The following is a 16,344-nucleotide window of genomic DNA, read 5'->3' as shown; positions in this document are numbered from 1 at the left end:
GGCTGTGCGAGGCCGGGTGGCAGGCGAGCTCGCCGGCGGCGGTGCTGGTCCGGTGAGGTTCGTCGCCAGCGCGGGAAGAGAGGCGCGGCCTCGGGCGGAGGAGAGAGGCGCGGTGGCGCGCGGGGCGACTCGGCCCAGGGAGGCGGCGCGGGAGTGCCTGGCCTGGGCCTCGCGGGCCGGCGGGGATGGGGCGGCGATGTGGTACCCGTCCGGGACACGTGGCGGCTCGCGAGTGGGTGGCGGCGGTGCGTCCGGCCGGATCGGACGTGTCCGGCCTCGTAGAGGAGCTGGGAGCTAGGTTAGGGGTGGAGGAGACCCGAAAATTTTCGGGGGAGGCATATTTATAGAGGTAGAGGGAGCTAGGAAGCTCCAAATGAGGTGCGGTTTGCGGTCACGCGATCGTGATCGAACGCTCTAGATGATAGAAGAGGTTTAGGTGGGTTTTGGGCCACTTTGGAAGGGTGTTGGGCTGCAACACACATGATGCCTTTTCGGTCCCTCGGTTAACCGTTGGAGTATCAAACGAAGTCCAAATGGCACGAAACTTGACAGGCGGTCTACCGGTAGTAAACCAAGGCCACATGGCAAGTCTCGGTCCAATCTGAAAAAAATTTAACCCCCACACACGAAAAGAAGTAGAAAGGACCACCGGAGGACATAGGAGCGCCGGAATGCAAAACGGACAACGGGGAAAATGCTCGGATGCATGAGACGAACACGTATGCAAATGCAATGCACATGATGACATGATATGAGATGCATGACAAGGACAAAACACACGGAGACAAAAAAACCGACAACGAGGAAATAGAATAACTTAGTGCCGGAAACAGCAAGAGTTGGAGTACAAATAAGGTAAATTACATCCGGGGTGTTACATCAGGGATGACATGCTAGTAGTGGCCTCTCCCACATAATACTTGTTATCGGTCTAGTAAACTAGTCAATTGCTTAGGGGCAATTTCACAACTCCTACCACCACTTTTCCACACTCGCTATATTTACTTTATTGTTTCTTTATCTAAACAGCCCCTACTTTTTATTTACGTACTCTTTATTATCTTGCAAACCTATCCAACAACACCTACAAAGTACTTCTAGTTTCATACTTGTTCTAGGTAAAGCGAACGTCAAGCATGCGTAGAGTTGTATCGGTGGTCGATAGAACTTGACGGAATATTTGTTCTACCTTTAGCTCCTCGTTGGGTTCGACACTCTTACTTATCGAAAACTGTTGCGATCCCCTATACTTGTGGGTTATCAAGACCTTTTTCTGGCGCCGTTGCCGGGGAGCAATAGCGTGGGGTGAATATTCTCGTGTGTGCTTGTTTACTTTATCACTAAGTAATTTTTATTTGTTGTTCTTAGTTGTTCTCTATCTTTAGTTATGGATATGGAACACGAAATACCAAAAAAATTAGGTGTACTTGCTACTCATGGAGATGGGGAACCTCCTAAAACCCACGATGCTGGTTATGTGAAAAATATTATGTACTACTTTAATAATCCTGAGAAAACCCCATTCAATTATGTAATGTGAGTAACGTTGGATCAATGTGAATACTTTAGGGATTACCGCTTGACACAAAAAGGAAAACTATTATGGGATCAAATTAATATATTGAATTGGTATGCTAGGCAACCATGCTTGAGATATGATTATACTTGTTGCTCTAAGATGAAGGCTCCACACCTTCCCTTTTTATGCGAATTTAATGATAATAAAACCTTAGCTTCTTATGCTAGAGGTATATATGATTACTAATAGAAGAATTTGTTGCTTTTATGGGTGCTTATGAAATTGAATCTATGTTTAAAGAGTTTGAAGATTTTGATAATTCGGTTTATTATAGACCTGAAAATTTAGCTATCCTTAAATATTGCCATGAGAATTATGAATACAATTACGATATTAATGCACTTATTAAGAAAGTCTCCGCTGTCCAAGAAGAGACTAATATTTTGCAGGAGTCTATGGAAGAAGAAATTGATGAAACTGTGAGCTCATTGGATGAAAAAGATGAGGAGGAGAGCGAAGAACAAAAGGAGGAAGAGCAGATTAGCTACCCGTGCCCACCTTCTAATGAGAGTAACTCTTCAACTCATACATTGTTTAATTTTCCTTCGTGCTTACCGGAGGATGATTGCTATGATGATTGTTATGATCCCGTTGATTCTTTTGAAATATCCCTTTTTGATGATGCTTCCTATGCTTGTGGCCAAGATGCCAATATGAATTATGCTTATGGAGATGAAATTTCTATAGTTCCTTATGTTAAACATGAAATTTTTTCTATTGCACCCACACATGATAGTCCTATTATCTTTTTGAATTCTCCAAACTACACTATATCGGAGAAGTTTGCTCTTATTAAGGAATATATTGATGGGTTGCCTTTTACCGTTGCACATGATGATTTTGATGAATATAATATGCATGTGCTTGCTGCTCATACTTGCAATTATTATGAGAGAGGAACTATATCTCCACCTCTCTATGTTTTCAATATGATAAAATTGCAAGAAACTGTTTATACTATGCATTGGCCTTTACTTTGTGTGCATGAATTGTTCTTTTATGACATGCCGATGCATAGGAAGAGAGTTAGACTTCGTCATTACATGATATATGTTACCTTGTGCTCACCACTAATTTACAAATCATTGTTAATTAAAATTGGCTTTGATATACCTTGGGATCCAGGTGGATCCATTACTTGAGCACTATATGCCTAGCTTAATGGCTTTAAAGAAAGCGCTGCCAGGGAGACAACCCGGAAGTTTTAGAGAGTTATTTATTTCTGTTGAGTGTTTTTATATAGTTTAAAAACAACAAAAATAAAGAGGGGAACCCAAAACTTTTTCAAAAAGGAAAGCGAAAGTGAGAAAGACAAGCATTGTTGAAGTGGGAGCTAGCCTTGAACTTTGTTCATGCTCACGGAAACTTTGTGAATCTTGATTACAGAAACTTTTCAATAAAAATAATTATCCCCTTGTACAATTCCATTGTATTATAAAAATAATGTGCCAAGGTTTGTCTTTAGGATGTTTACATTTGCTTGATGGTTTGTACGGTGCAGGACAGAAACTTTGGCTGTAGTGCGTGATTTTACATTTTTAGCTGGAACATAAAATGGTTCTGATTCTTTTTGCACTGTCTTCCTATACAAATTTTTTTATTTTTCCTAATTTTGGTAGAATTTTTCAAGTATCAGAAGTACGGTGAATGTTCAGATTATTACAGACTGTTCTGTTTTAGACAGATTCTGTTTTTGATGCATAGTTTGCTTGTTTTGATGAAACTGTCAATTTATATCAGTGGATTAAGCCATGAAAAAGTTATATTAAAGTAGACACAATGCAAAAGCAAAATATGAATTGGTTTGCAACAGTACTTAGAGTAGTGATTTGCTTTATTATACTAACGGATCTTACCGAGTTTTCTGTTAAAGTTTTGTGTGGATGAAGTGTTCGATGATCGAGAAGGTCTCGATGTGAGAAGAAGGAAGAGAGGCAAGAGCTCAAGCTTGGGGATGCCCGAGGCACCCCAAGTAAATATTCAAGGAGACTCAAGCGTCTAAGCTTGGGGATGCCCCGGAAGGCATCCCCTCTTTCTTCAACCAGTATCGGTGTGTTTCCGGATTCGTTTCGTTCATGCGATATGTGCAATCTTGGAGCGTCTTTTGCATTTAGTTTTCATTTTTCTTTTATGCACCATGCTGGTATGAGATAGTCCTTGGTTGATTTATAGAATGCTCTATGCACTTCACTTATATCTTTTGAGTATGGCTTTATAGAATGCTTCATGTGCTTCACTTATATCATTCGAAGTTTGGATTGCCTGTTTCTCTTTACATAGACAACCGCCATTTGTAGAATGCTCTTTTTCTTCACTTATATTTGTTAGAGCATGGGCATATCTTTTATAGAAAGAACTAAACTCTCTTGCTTCACTTATATCTATTTAGAGAGATGGCAGGAATTGGTCATTCACATGGTTAGTCATAAAATCCTACATAAAACTTGTAGATCACTGAATATGATATGTTTGATTCCTTGCAATAGTTTTGCGATATAAAGATGCTGATATTAGAGTCATGCTAGTGGGTAGTTGTGGATTGTAGAAATACTTGTGTTGAGGTTTGTGATTCCCGTAGCATGCACGTATGGTGAACCGTTATGTAACGAAGTTGGAGCATGAGGTATTTATTGATTATCTTCCTCATGAGTGGCGGTCGGGGACGAGCGATGGTCTTTTCCTACCAATCTATCCCCCTAGGAGCATTCGCGTAGTACTTTGTTTCGATGACTAATAGATTTTTGCAATAAGTATGTGAGTTCTTTATGACTAATGTTGAGTCCATGGATTATACGCACTCTCACCCTTCCATCATTGCTAGCCTCTCTAGTACCGCGCAACTTTCGCCAGTACCATAAACCCACCATATACCTTCCTCAAAACAGCCACCATACCTACCTATCATGGCATTTCCATAGCCATTCTGAGATATATTGTCATGCAACTTTCATCATCATCATATACATGACTTGAGCATTCATTGTCATATTGCTTTGCATGATCGTAAGATAGCTAGCATGATGTTTTCATGGCTTGCCCGTTTTTTGATGTCATTGCTACGCTAGATCATTGCACATCCCGGTACACCGCCGGAGGCATTCATATAGAGTCATATCCTTATTCTAGATATCGAGGTGTAATATTGAGTTGTAAGTAAATAAAAGTGTGATGATCATCATTATTAGAACATTGTCCCGTGTGAGGTTATCAAAATAAAAGTGGCCAAAGAAGCCCCTCTCCAAAAAAAGAGAGAGGCCAAAGAAGCCTACAAAAAAAGAAAAAGAAGAAAAAAAATGAGAGAAAAAGAGAGAAGGGGCAATGTTACTATCCTTTTACCACACTTGTGCTTCAGAGTAGCACCATGTTCTTCATATAGAGAGTCTCTTGAGTTATCACTTTCATATACTAGTGGGAATTTTCATTATAGAACTTGGCTTGTATATTCCAACGATGGGCTTCCTCAAATGCCCTAGGTCTTCATGAGCAAGCAAGTTGGATGCACACCCACTTAGTTTCAGTTAGAGCTTTCATATACTTATAGCTCTAGTGCATCCGTTGCATGGCAATCCCTACTCACTCACATTGATATCTATTGATGGGAATCTCCATAGCCCGTTGATATGCCTAGTTGATGTGAGACTATCTTCTCCTTTTTGTCTTCTCCACAACCGCCATTCTATTCCACCTATAGTGCTATGTCCATGACTCACGCTCATGTATTGCGTGAAAGTTGAAAAGGTTTGAGAACGTCAAAAGTATGAAACAATTGCTTGGCTTGTCATCGGGGTTGTGCATGACGTGAGTATTTTGTGTGGTGAAGATCGAGCATAGCCAGACTATATGATTTTGTAGGGATAACTTTCTTTGGCCTTGTTATTTTGAAAAGACATGATTGCTTTATTAGTGGGCTTGAAGTATTATTGTTTTTATGTCAAATGATAGACTATTGCTTTGAATCACTCGTATCTTAATATTCATGCCATGATTAGATATGTGATCAAGATTATGCTAGGTAGCATTCCACATCAAAAATTATCTTTTTTATCATTTACCTACTCGAGGACGAGCAGGAATTAAGCTTGGGGATGCTGATACGTCACCGTCGTATCTATAATTTTTTATTGTTCCATGCCAATATTATTCAACTTTCATATACTTTTGGCAATTTTTTATACTAGTTTTGGGACTAACATATTGATCCAGTGTCCAGTGCTAGTTCCTGTTTGTTGCATGTTTTTTGTTTCGCAGAATATTCATATCAAACGGAGTCCAAACGGAATAAAAACTGACGGAGATTTTTTTTGGAATCCATGCGAGACAATGCTCGAGGGGCCCACGAGGTAGGGGGCGCGCCCTGGGGAGGCAGGCGCGCCCCTGACCCTCGTGGCCACCCCGTAAGGCGGTTGATGCCCTTCTTTCGCAGCAACAAAGCTAATTTCCAGATAGAGATCGTGTCAAAATTTCAGCCCAATCGGAGTTATGGATCTCCGGGAATATAAGAAATGGTGAAAGGGAAGAATCTGATAACGCAGAAACAGAGAGAGACAAAGAGACAGATCCAATCTCGGAGGACCCTTCTCCCATCTAGGGAGAAGGTCAAGGAAGATGAAGAAGGAGGAGGGGGGCTCTCTCCCCCTCGCTTCCGGTGGCGCCGGAACGCCGCCGGAGGCCATCATCATCACCGCGATCTACACCAACACCTCCGCCATCTTCACCAACATCTCCATCACCTTTCCCCCTCTATCTATAGCGATCCACTCTCCCACAACCCGCTGTACCCTCTACTTGAACATGGTGCTTTATGCTTTATATTATTATCCAATGATGTGTTGCCATCCTATGATGTCTGAGTAGATTTTTGTTGTCCTATCGGTGGTTGATGAATTGCTATGATTGATTTAATTTGCTTGTGGTTATGTAGCTGTCCTTTGGTGCCCATCATATGATTGCGCGCGTGGATCACACCCTAGGGTTAGTTGTATGTTGATAGGACTATGTATTGGAGGGCAAAAGTGACAGAAGCTTCAACCTAGCATAGAAATTGATGCATACGGGATCAAAGGGGGACCAATATATCTTAATGCTATGGTTGGGTTTTACCTTAATGAACATTAGTAGTTGTGGATGCTTGCTAATAGTTCCAATCATAAGTGCATAGAATTCCAAATCAGGGATGACATGCTAGCAGTGGCCTCTCCCACATAATACTTGCTATCGGTCTAGTAAAGTAGTCAATTGCTTAGGGGCAATTTCGCAACTCCTACCACCACTTTTCCACACTCGCTATATTTACTTTATTGTTTCTTTATCTAAACAGCTCCTACTTTTTATTTATGTACTCTTTGCAAACCTATCCAACAACACCTACAAAGTACTTCTAGTTTCATACTTGTTCTAGGTAAAGCGAACGTCAAGCGTACGTAGAGTTGTATCGGTGGTCGATAGAACTTGAGGGAATATTTATTCTACCTTTAGCTCCTCGTTGGGTTCGATACTCTTACTTATCGAAAACTGTTGCGATCCCTTATACTTGTGGGTTATCAGGCCACCCCAACAATAACTCCATTTCCATTTTAGCTAAAGATTTCCTTCTATCTTGTAATAAACGCATGCCCAAAACTAGTGTTTGTACGACATGCCAATTAGGCAAGCAGCCTTGACTGCCATTTTCTTCATCTACATCTGTAACATCAGCACCTTTTCAATTATTACATTGCGATTTATGGACCTCTCCCGTGTGTAGTTTTTCTGGTTTTCAGTATTACCTCATGGTGCTCGACGACTACTCTCACTACTCCTGGACGTTTCCCCTACGCCACAAATCCGACACTGCTGCCATCATCTCTCGCTTCTTCACCTACGTCCAAACCCAGTTCCACGTTGCCATCCAATGCATGCAATGCGATAACGGAGGTGAATTCCTCACCTCCTCTCTACACACGCTCTTTTCCACCCATGGCGCATCCTTCCGACTCTCTTGCCCCCACACGTCGCCACAAAATGGCAAGGTTGAGCGGCTTATTTGCACGACCAACGATATCCTCCGTGTCATGCTCATCCATGCCCATCTTCCTCCACAATTCTGGGTCGAGGCCCTTCACACAGCCACTCACGTCCTCAACCGTCGTCCCTCCTCTGCCATCCACAACGAAACTACCCACCTTCGCCTGTTCGGCCGCTACCCCACGTACGATCATTTGCGGGTATTTGGCTGTCTCTGTTTCTCTAACACATACACCACCAGCCCGCACAAGCTCGCCCTGCGCTCTATTCCCGGCGTTTTCCTAGGCTACGCCCTCGAACACAAAGGATATCGATGCCTTGATCTCGACTCGCGATGTGTCATAATCTCCATGCATGTTACGTTTGATGAAAATCAGTTCCTTATTCTCCCCCTGCACGTACCCATCCAGCCGCAGAAAATCCGCGCCGCCTCCCTCCTGATCCGCACGACATCCCCACCTCGTACCGGTCCCCTCCCATATCCTCTCCGGGATCCGTGCGCTCTGGGTCGCCAGCCGATCCCGCAATCATTGCGGGGGAGCGACACGCCCCTCCCCCACCTCCACCAACCAGCGCGCGCACGCCGTCCCGTACCTGCACGCCGCCCGCGTCACCCCAGTCCCCCACCCCACCACCCACCAGTCGGCCCATCCCACCGTCCCCTACACCCCTATGCAGCCATCCACCACCCTCCATGTCCCCCCTGGCTGCCACACCCCCATGCAGCGCCATGCAGCGCCCCACCCATGACGCACCCGGGCCGCCTCCCCCACCCCCCTTCCACCGCGCGCAGTTCCTGTTGGGCCTCCCTCCAACTCTCACGCCTGCGTACTAGAGCCAAGTCTAGCTTCTCTCAACCCAAACAGCACGTCTCCCTCCACGCCACCACATCCCACATCAGTCCCATTCCCCCCTCCTATCGCGTTGCCTTAAAAGACCCCAACTGGTACAACACCCAGCCCGAGGAATATGATGCACTAATGCGGAATGATACGTGGTGTTTGGTGTCTCGCCCTGCAGGTGCTAATATGGTTACAGGAAAATGGATCTTCCGGCACAAGTTCAACACCGATGGCACGCTCGCTCGCTACAAAGCGTGGTGGGTTCTTCGCGGCTTCACCCAACAGGCCGGCGTCGACTAAGGGGAGACCTTCAGCCCCGTTGTCAAGCCGGCTACAGTTCGGACCGTCTTGAGCGTCGCGGCTGGCCAGTCGTGGCCAATTCACCAGTTGGACATGAAGAACGCCTTTCTTCACGGCCACCTGGCGGAGACTGTCTAAGGTCAGCAGCCCTCCGGCTTCGTCGACTCCGTCCACCCCTCGCATGTCTGCCGCCTCAACCGCTCGCTGTACGGCCTCAAGCAGGCCCCGCGGGCCTGGTTCTCACGCTTCACCAACTACCTGCGCTCCCTCGGCTTCAAGGCGTCACGCTCGGACTCCTCGCTGTTCATCCTACATCGCGGTCACCACCTCGCCTACCTGTTGTTGTACGTGGACGACATCATCCTCACCGCAAGCTCCGACGCTCTTCTCCAGCGCATCATTGCCTCGCTCCATATTGAGTTCTCCATGACGGATCTTGGTGCCCTCCACCACTTCCTCGGCATCAACGTCACGTCCATGCCAGCCGGGTTGTTCCTCTCTCAGGAGCAATACGCTCTTGAGATACTTGATCGCGCGGGCATGCTCAACTGCAAGCCGATCTCCACGCCGGTCGACACGCTCGCCAAGCTCTCCATCGACTCCGGCCCGCTCTTCCACGACCCGACGCTCTACCGTAGCCTGGCAGGTGCTCTCCAGTACATCACTCTCACGCGCCCGGACTTGTCCTACGCCGTGCAGTAGTGCTGCCTGTTCATGCACGTGCCCCGTGATGCGCACTTCCAGCTCGTCAAGCGCATTCTGCGCTACCTTCGTGGCACCACGCATCTCGGCCTACAGAATCACCGCTCCGCCGCGTCAGAGCTCGTTGCTTACTTCGACGCCGACTGGGCGGGCTTCCCTGATACACGCAAGTCCATGTCTGGTCATTGCGTTTTCCTCGGCCCCAACCTGCTCACTTGGTCCTCGAAGCGGCAGAACACGGTGTCCCGCTCCAGCGCCGAGGCCGAGTATCGGGCCGTGGCCAATGCCGTCGCTGAGTCCGCCTGGCTCCGCCAGCTCCTCGGCGAGCTCCACCAGCCTCCTGCCCGTGCCACGGTCGTCTACTGCGACAACGTCAGCGCCATGTACATGTCTCGCAATCCGATGCAGCATCAGCGGACGAAGCACGTGGAGATCGACCTACACTTCGTCCGTGAGCTCTCAGTTCCCACGAGCTCTCAGTTCGCGGACATATTCACCAAGGGGCTCCCGACATCAGTCTTCGATGAGTTACGCTCCAGCCTCAACAATCGAGAACCTCACGTTTTGGCTGCGGGGGAGGGGGGTTGGAACACGTCATCAGGTCCACCTCGGCGTGGCTAACTGCTAGACCGCGTCCTCCGGTGGATCACCAGAGCGTGCACTTCATGCGCACGCCCACGATCGCATGCACGGCATGCTCGGCATGCGAGCCATTGTAGCTACCGATCACCTCCCCATGTATCTCTCTCTCTCTCTCTCTCTCTCTCTCGTGTAAACTGCATATATATACCCCTCGAGGGAGGAGGGGAACTTTTGGTTCCTGGATACATATGTACCCTATATGCAAAAAAATAGATTAGTAATTCAACAAAAAGTCAAAATTTTCTAAAAATATTTTTGATAAAAACTTGACCTTCCATTGTACTAGTGAGAAAAGTGACAAAAACATAAAATTCCTCTTTGACTTCTTTTCAAAAAAGACAAATTTCCGGTCAAAATAGCGTGAATAGTGACCTATAGTAGCAAATAAATTGTCTTTTTCGCTGTGAAGTCAACATAGTTTTCTTTTTTGTGAAAATGTGTATACTAGTGCGCAAGTAAGTCAACTTTATTCTAAAAATAGTTTCTTAACTATTTTGACTTTTTTTTAACTATTAAAAATAAATCCCCATATAGAGTACATATGTACCCAGGAACCATTGGGTATTTCCCCCTCGAGGGATGGAATACAAGTGTGGTCTTTTGCTTCATTACTTAACTGCCTGTCCCTGTTGGTACTTTTGCTGTTGCAGAGAATGCTTGAACTTCCAGGATTGGTCTTTCAAAGAAATGAAAACTTTGCAGACTTGGTTTTGCTCTAGCTGATTTACATGTACGCACAGGAGTCGGGAGAACTAAAGTGAAACTTGTAGGGTCGCATAAGCTGCTGAATGACTTGATCTCGGATTTAATTATTTAATTTCATGTGACAATGTACATCCGCTATACTGATGTACCTGACGCCACGTAACAACATGCAAATTAAGAAAAGAAAAATAATGCAAGTCCGACTCGGTACGATAATTCCGAAACCGAAACGTAATGGGTGTCAAACCTGGTCAGAACACTCGCCTCCCATCGATAAATACCTGGCGCCATACGCGATCGCCAAAGCCGGCTTTCCTTTCGTCGGCTCCGGACAGACACTGCTCCTGCCACGTACGGTGCTCTCCCTGCACGTTCCGATCAGCGATTACTCGACTGCCATCTCCCGAATCGCCGGTGACCCAGCACTCGCTGCGTGGCCAATGCTGCTCCAGCCGACGTACGACCCGCTGCAAGCCGACGTCCCGGCCGTTCATCCCTTCTCTCCCGCAGTCGGCGCCAAGAGAAACCTAGGGCTCAAGTGCGCGGATCCCTACGAGCCCGACGTCGACGCGGACCTCCGGGCCAAGGAAAGGGACACCAGGGAGCACCCTGACGCCGACTACATGTCCAAGATGCAGCAGGGCCACCTGAGCACGTCCATGCGCGCCGAGCTCGTGCTCTGGATGGACGCCTTCGCCCGCCACCTCGGCGGTCTCCCGGAGGGCACGCTCTGCCGCGCCGTCGTCTACCTCGACCGCGTCCTATCCGTGCGCCCTGTGCCGGCCCACGACGAGGCGCTCCAACTCGTTGCCGCCGCCGCCGTCTCCCTCGGGGCCAAGTACGAGCAGTCCGCCAGCGGTCGGAGGCTCGACGCCCAAGTCGTCGAGGCGTTCCTCGGGACCACCGTGCACGCGGTGGAGGAGATGGAGGGGGAGCTCGTCATGGATCTCAGCTGCGTCATGGACGGCCCGACCGCGTACACGTTCGTCGAGCACTTCACGAGGTTCTTCGAGCGAGAAGACGAGTTCTTGGTGAGGTCCCTGGCGCTTCGGTTGGTCAACCTGACGTTGGCGTTTTTCGGGTTCGTTGGGCGGATCCTGCCGTCCGCCGTGGCTGCATCGGCGCTGTTCCTCGCCAGGCAGATCCTCGGCGTGCAGTTGAGCAACGATCTGGAGGAGGTGACGGGGTACAAGGCAGTGGACTTGATGGGTTGCATATGCTCCTTGGTGGAGCTGCTTCCTATGAAAAAACTCTAATCTGTAAATCTGTAGCTGGACTGTGTATGTATCATGAACAATGTAATTCGATGGGATCGATCCATGTATCATGAACAAAAACCCTATTCCAAATTGATGGCATGGACTGTTCTTCAGTTCTTTTGTCTTTGAGAGAGGTTGTTCATGAGTTGCATATTAATGCGCATATTGTATTGTGATATTTTGTATACAATTACAAACTGATCTAATATGGTATGGGTGAATTTCTGAATCTTTTTTGTGTATATGAAATAGTTTTGGACACCAGTTTGATAATCTAACATCTCGACTGCATACATTTTTTTTATAAAGGGTGATATATTAGTATCAAGCGGATATCAATTACACCGCCCTCTGCAACAACACAATGTTGAGAACAAGTCTAGCCATCGAGTATGCACACAACCACAAATAATAATGACAAAGATAAGAAAAAACAAAGCGCATGACCATAAAAAGTCATGTCGAGCCTAATCAACGACACACAAAAATGAGCGACAACACCTAACACTACCCTTGACAACGCATAGACTATGATTAAAAGTTCTCCAAAAACGAGGCCTCCAGAAAAGGAACAACACACATATGCCACCACCGTCGCATATATCCAATAAAAGCAGATCAAGAGTTTTCACTCCCAAGGAATGAGTTTGATAGCAGGATAATTTACATATGATAAATAGCAACAAAAATAATAGAATACAGAAAGTGGCCCATTTTTTATGTATGCTAAGGACAGGCCGGTAGTGCTTCTTATAGATGAGGCCCCCAAAGGGCAAGAAGACGGGGAAGGAGGGCAAGGCTGCCCCCCCAAAACGAAGGGCTTGTGGAAGTGCTCGACGGTCACAGAGGAGCACATCACCGAGCTCCGGGGCTTGTGGATATTGATCCGATGGTCTACAGTGACTGACACGAGAATTGTTTTTTTCAGGCGCCTGTCGAATAGAAGGTTCCTTCCCTCCCTTTTTTGTTTTGTTTTCTGGAAAACATCATGACACTCACCAACATGAATACACGGAGAAAAGCACAATAAAACTCAACCGAACACCTCCAACACGTGAAATTAATTATTTTGACAAGCCAAGAACGCCGCACATCACCAGATACGCCATACATCATCATACATCATAGTACTAGTTAGAATCTAGCAGCTTATTTCACAACGCGATGGAAAACATCAAACTAACTGAAAGCCACTACACACTACCCAAGTCCAATGCTAGCACGTTAAGCTTCTGTGCTTATTAATCGACCTGACCGTAGCTAGTTCACCACACGGCAGTTACGGCGGACCTCGCCGGCGTCACGGCCGCCGGCCGGCGCGAGCCTCCCCATCCGCAGCATGGAGGCCGCGAAGTCGTCGAAGAAGAGCGCCGCGTCGAAGGCGTAGTCGGCCACGAGCGCCGCGACGTCCTCCGCCCCGGAGCCGGCGGGCGCGGCCAGCGCCTGGTCGGACGGCAGCAGGCCGTCGCCGGAGAGCAGGTTGATGTAGTACTGGTTGTCGAAGGTGGCCGGCGTGGCCAGGTCCAGGTGCGCCAGCGCCGACCCCGCCGAGCCCGCGCACAGCTGCTGCAGCGACTGCAGGAACCCCGTGTCCTTGGCCGACTCGCCCACGCTGGCGAGCCGCGCGCTGAACGTCGTGCACCGGGCCTTGCCGATGGTGTGCGCGCCTGTGATCGTCGTCGTGCACATTACAAGAATATACAATTGTAATTTCTTTCTCTGCAGAAGTATGTGCGATGATTCAACGACGGGACATTACCGGAGAGGGCGACCATGTCTTTTGCGATGAGGCCGACGTTGGTGAACTTCTGCACGAGCGTGGCGACGCCGGAGGTGGGCGCGGGGAGGTTGCTGTTGGCGGCCTGCAGGCTCGCCGTGCGGCTGTCCTTGCGGCCGGTCTCCACCTCCCAGCTGGGTCCACCAGACTGCATGCACCGGCCGGCGGCCATCCAATCCATTAGTGATGGTTAACGTGAGTGTGTACGCCCGCCGTGACCAGTGTATCATAAGCAAGCCGAAGTATAACATACGGCGACAACGGAGTCACGGGCGGCGATGGCGAGGACGTCGGCGCAGGAGACCGTCTCGGGGCACTCCTGCTCGAGCTCGGCCTTGATGGCGTCGATGACCTCGAACCCCCTCAGCGAGTTGATGTTCGGCCCCGCCGTCTTCTCGCCGACGAAGAACGGCTTGTCGTCCAGGAGCACAGAGCCGTCGCAACCCTGAGAAGCAAAGCAACAAGAGGGCAACACACTCACAATGGCGAGACTAGAGAGCGTGCGCCGGAAGCTCTGTTAGCAGCTCTTGGAGTACGTACATTGACGAAGCAGTCGTGGAAGTGGAGGCGGAGGAGGGAGGCGGCCATGCGGGGGTCGGCGGCCACGGCCTGCTCGACGGCCGCGCGGACGATCTCCTCCGCACGGGGGCAGTCGGCGCCGAGGGACACGCCGGCGCCGGCACTGGCGCCGGCTCCGCCATACCCGATGCTCACAGAGGCGCCGGCGCTGCCGGTGACGCAGGACTTGTTGACCGGGCTGGCCCCCGCGGAAGCGGCCAGTGCAGCGAGCAGGAAGGCCAGGGCCATGGTGGCGCGCTCCATGGCAGTGTCAGGAGAGGCTGCTGCAGCTGGGGTGGTCTTCGAGTGACGCGGTCGATCAGTCTGTGCGCCAGTCGCTGGCCAGTATACCTTGTGGTGATGGTGATGAGGATGGAGATTCATGTGGTCTCGGTCACGTTTATATAGGAAAGAGAGGGAGAGCAGGTGAAGTGGCCGCTGGTCATGCCTTTTGCGTGACAGTGGAATCCTTGGTCCTAAGTTCTGACCTTGTGTACGTACAGTGCTACTCATTGGAATGTGCTGTACAAGAGAATCATGGTGCATATTTTGGTTTCGGAGCAGACGTCGAGGACTAGTGGCCTAGTGGGTGCGACCAATTCCAAATCATTTGGGATACATGCATGCATGGTAAGTTCTGGCTGCCCAAAGTGCATACTGTACGTGGAGAGTACCAGAGGTAGACATACTTGCCCATCATGTTCAAATAAATCACAAACTTGAAAATAATGCGTGGTAGATAATTACATTGTTCCTTTCGCAAAGAAAAAAAAGGGTAATTACATTGTTCCTTTTGCAAAGAAAAAAAAGGGTAATTACATTGTCCAGTTCACTGGAAAAAAGTAGAGCTTTTCCACGCGTGATGGAGTTCTTCCTTGTGCTTCCATGGTTAAAAGATGATGGTAATGGAGATGGTGAAGAAGGTGTGGAAGCAAAAAATAAAATAAAAAATGATAGGCAAATGAATAATTTTAGGAGGCTGCTACACGTTGACCGGTGGCTTTTTAGAAAGATCCACCGCCTCTAGCCGTTAGATGGAGAGTTTCACAGCCATCTGATCTCCTCTTGTTGCCATATTATTTTGTAACAACAAGCATGTTGAGCAAGTCCCTTTGCAACACAACCTTTGTTGCAATTCTTTGCAACAAAGACATTGTTGCAAAAGGCTCCTTCGCAACATGAACATTATTGCGAAGCCTACGAATAACTCTTAAAGTCCTTTGCAACAAGCGGGATGTTGTTGCAAAATTTTGTTTGCAACTTAATCCTTGTTGCAAAAAACATCTTCGCCAGTGATCCATCATCATTGCAACCCTTGTTGCAAAACTGTGTTGGGCATCATGTGAGCGGCGTGGCGTGAAGGGGAGGCGGTCGACGCACCGTGCGCTATTCGCTGGCTGAAGCATATCATTTCCCATAAATTGTAAGTCATCCCCGAGATAATAAGAATAATTATGAGTCTTGCACCGCATGCACAGAAGATACACTATGCTTGCATTTTCCACTAAAGAGAAAAAAAAAGGGGGCAAAGTCGAGCTCGGTTAAAACCGATCGTAAGATGCAACTAGCTCCGTCCCAAACTATAAGACGTTTTTTTGCAGTTCATATGGTATTGTACGTAGCAGTAAGCATAGTACGTAGAATAGCAGCTAATCGCGCGCGACCTGGTCATGCATGTCATCGGTCTCACACGAAATCGTACCGATCATGCGTACCACGGATCCACGATGATGTTTGCATCCTGCGAATGCACGGTAGTTGGGTGCATGCATGCACAATGATTCACCGGATGGGGTTGGCAGCAGGAGCAATGAGAGCTGCATGCACGGTCTGGGCTGGTGTGTGCATGAAGCGGTCAAATTTACCTCGAGGTGGATGTGGATCGATAGGGACGCGCACTGTTGGATCGGCGGAAGCTCATCATTGGTCGCAGGGTACGTACGTACGTGTTGGACTTGGAATTACTCGCGCGCGCTA

At 48.1% G+C, this 16,344-nt stretch overlaps 2 protein-coding genes across 2 annotated transcripts; one reads left to right on the top strand and one right to left on the bottom strand.

The window, feature by feature from the left end:
* Positions 1–11,213: 11,213 nt before the first annotated feature.
* On the top strand, positions 11,214–12,029 carry LOC125506341 (putative cyclin-F1-1). Its single transcript, XM_048671182.2, has one exon. The coding sequence runs from the start codon at positions 11,214–11,216 to the stop codon at positions 12,027–12,029; it is 816 nt and encodes a 271-aa protein (XP_048527139.2).
* Positions 12,030–13,074: 1,045 nt separating this feature from the next.
* On the bottom strand, positions 13,075–14,751 carry LOC125556450 (peroxidase superfamily protein). Its single transcript, XM_048719181.2, has 4 exons — positions 14,350–14,751; positions 14,063–14,254; positions 13,792–13,957; positions 13,075–13,699 (listed from the first exon to the last, which is right to left on the bottom strand). The coding sequence occupies exons 1-4, from the start codon at positions 14,749–14,751 to the stop codon at positions 13,293–13,295; spliced, it is 1,167 nt and encodes a 388-aa protein (XP_048575138.2). The 3' UTR covers positions 13,075–13,292.
* Between the last annotated feature and the right edge of the window lie 1,593 nt (positions 14,752–16,344).

This window comes from Triticum urartu, chromosome 5A, assembly GCF_056163025.1.
Source record: "Triticum urartu cultivar PI428250 chromosome 5A, HENAU_Tu73, whole genome shotgun sequence".
In the NCBI taxonomy this organism is placed as follows: Eukaryota; Viridiplantae; Streptophyta; class Magnoliopsida; order Poales; family Poaceae; genus Triticum; species Triticum urartu.
This window is presented reverse-complemented; position numbering and strand designations above follow the sequence as displayed.

Bases quoted from the DNA above. Each gene is read 5' to 3' on its own strand.
- LOC125506341 (XM_048671182.2), top strand. From the start codon at position 11,214: ATGCTGCTCCAGCCGACGTACGACCCGCTGCAAGCCGACGTCCCGGCC.
- LOC125556450 (XM_048719181.2), bottom strand. From the start codon at position 14,751: ATGAATCTCCATCCTCATCACCATCACCACAAGGTATACTGGCCAGCG. The intron at 14,255-14,349 runs GTACGTACTCCA...TTTGCTTCTCAG, and splicing joins TCCACGACTGCTTCGTCAAT to GGTTGCGACGGCTCTGTGCT. The intron at 13,958-14,062 runs GTATGTTATACT...CGGTGCATGCAG, and splicing joins CCCGTGACTCCGTTGTCGCC to TCTGGTGGACCCAGCTGGGA.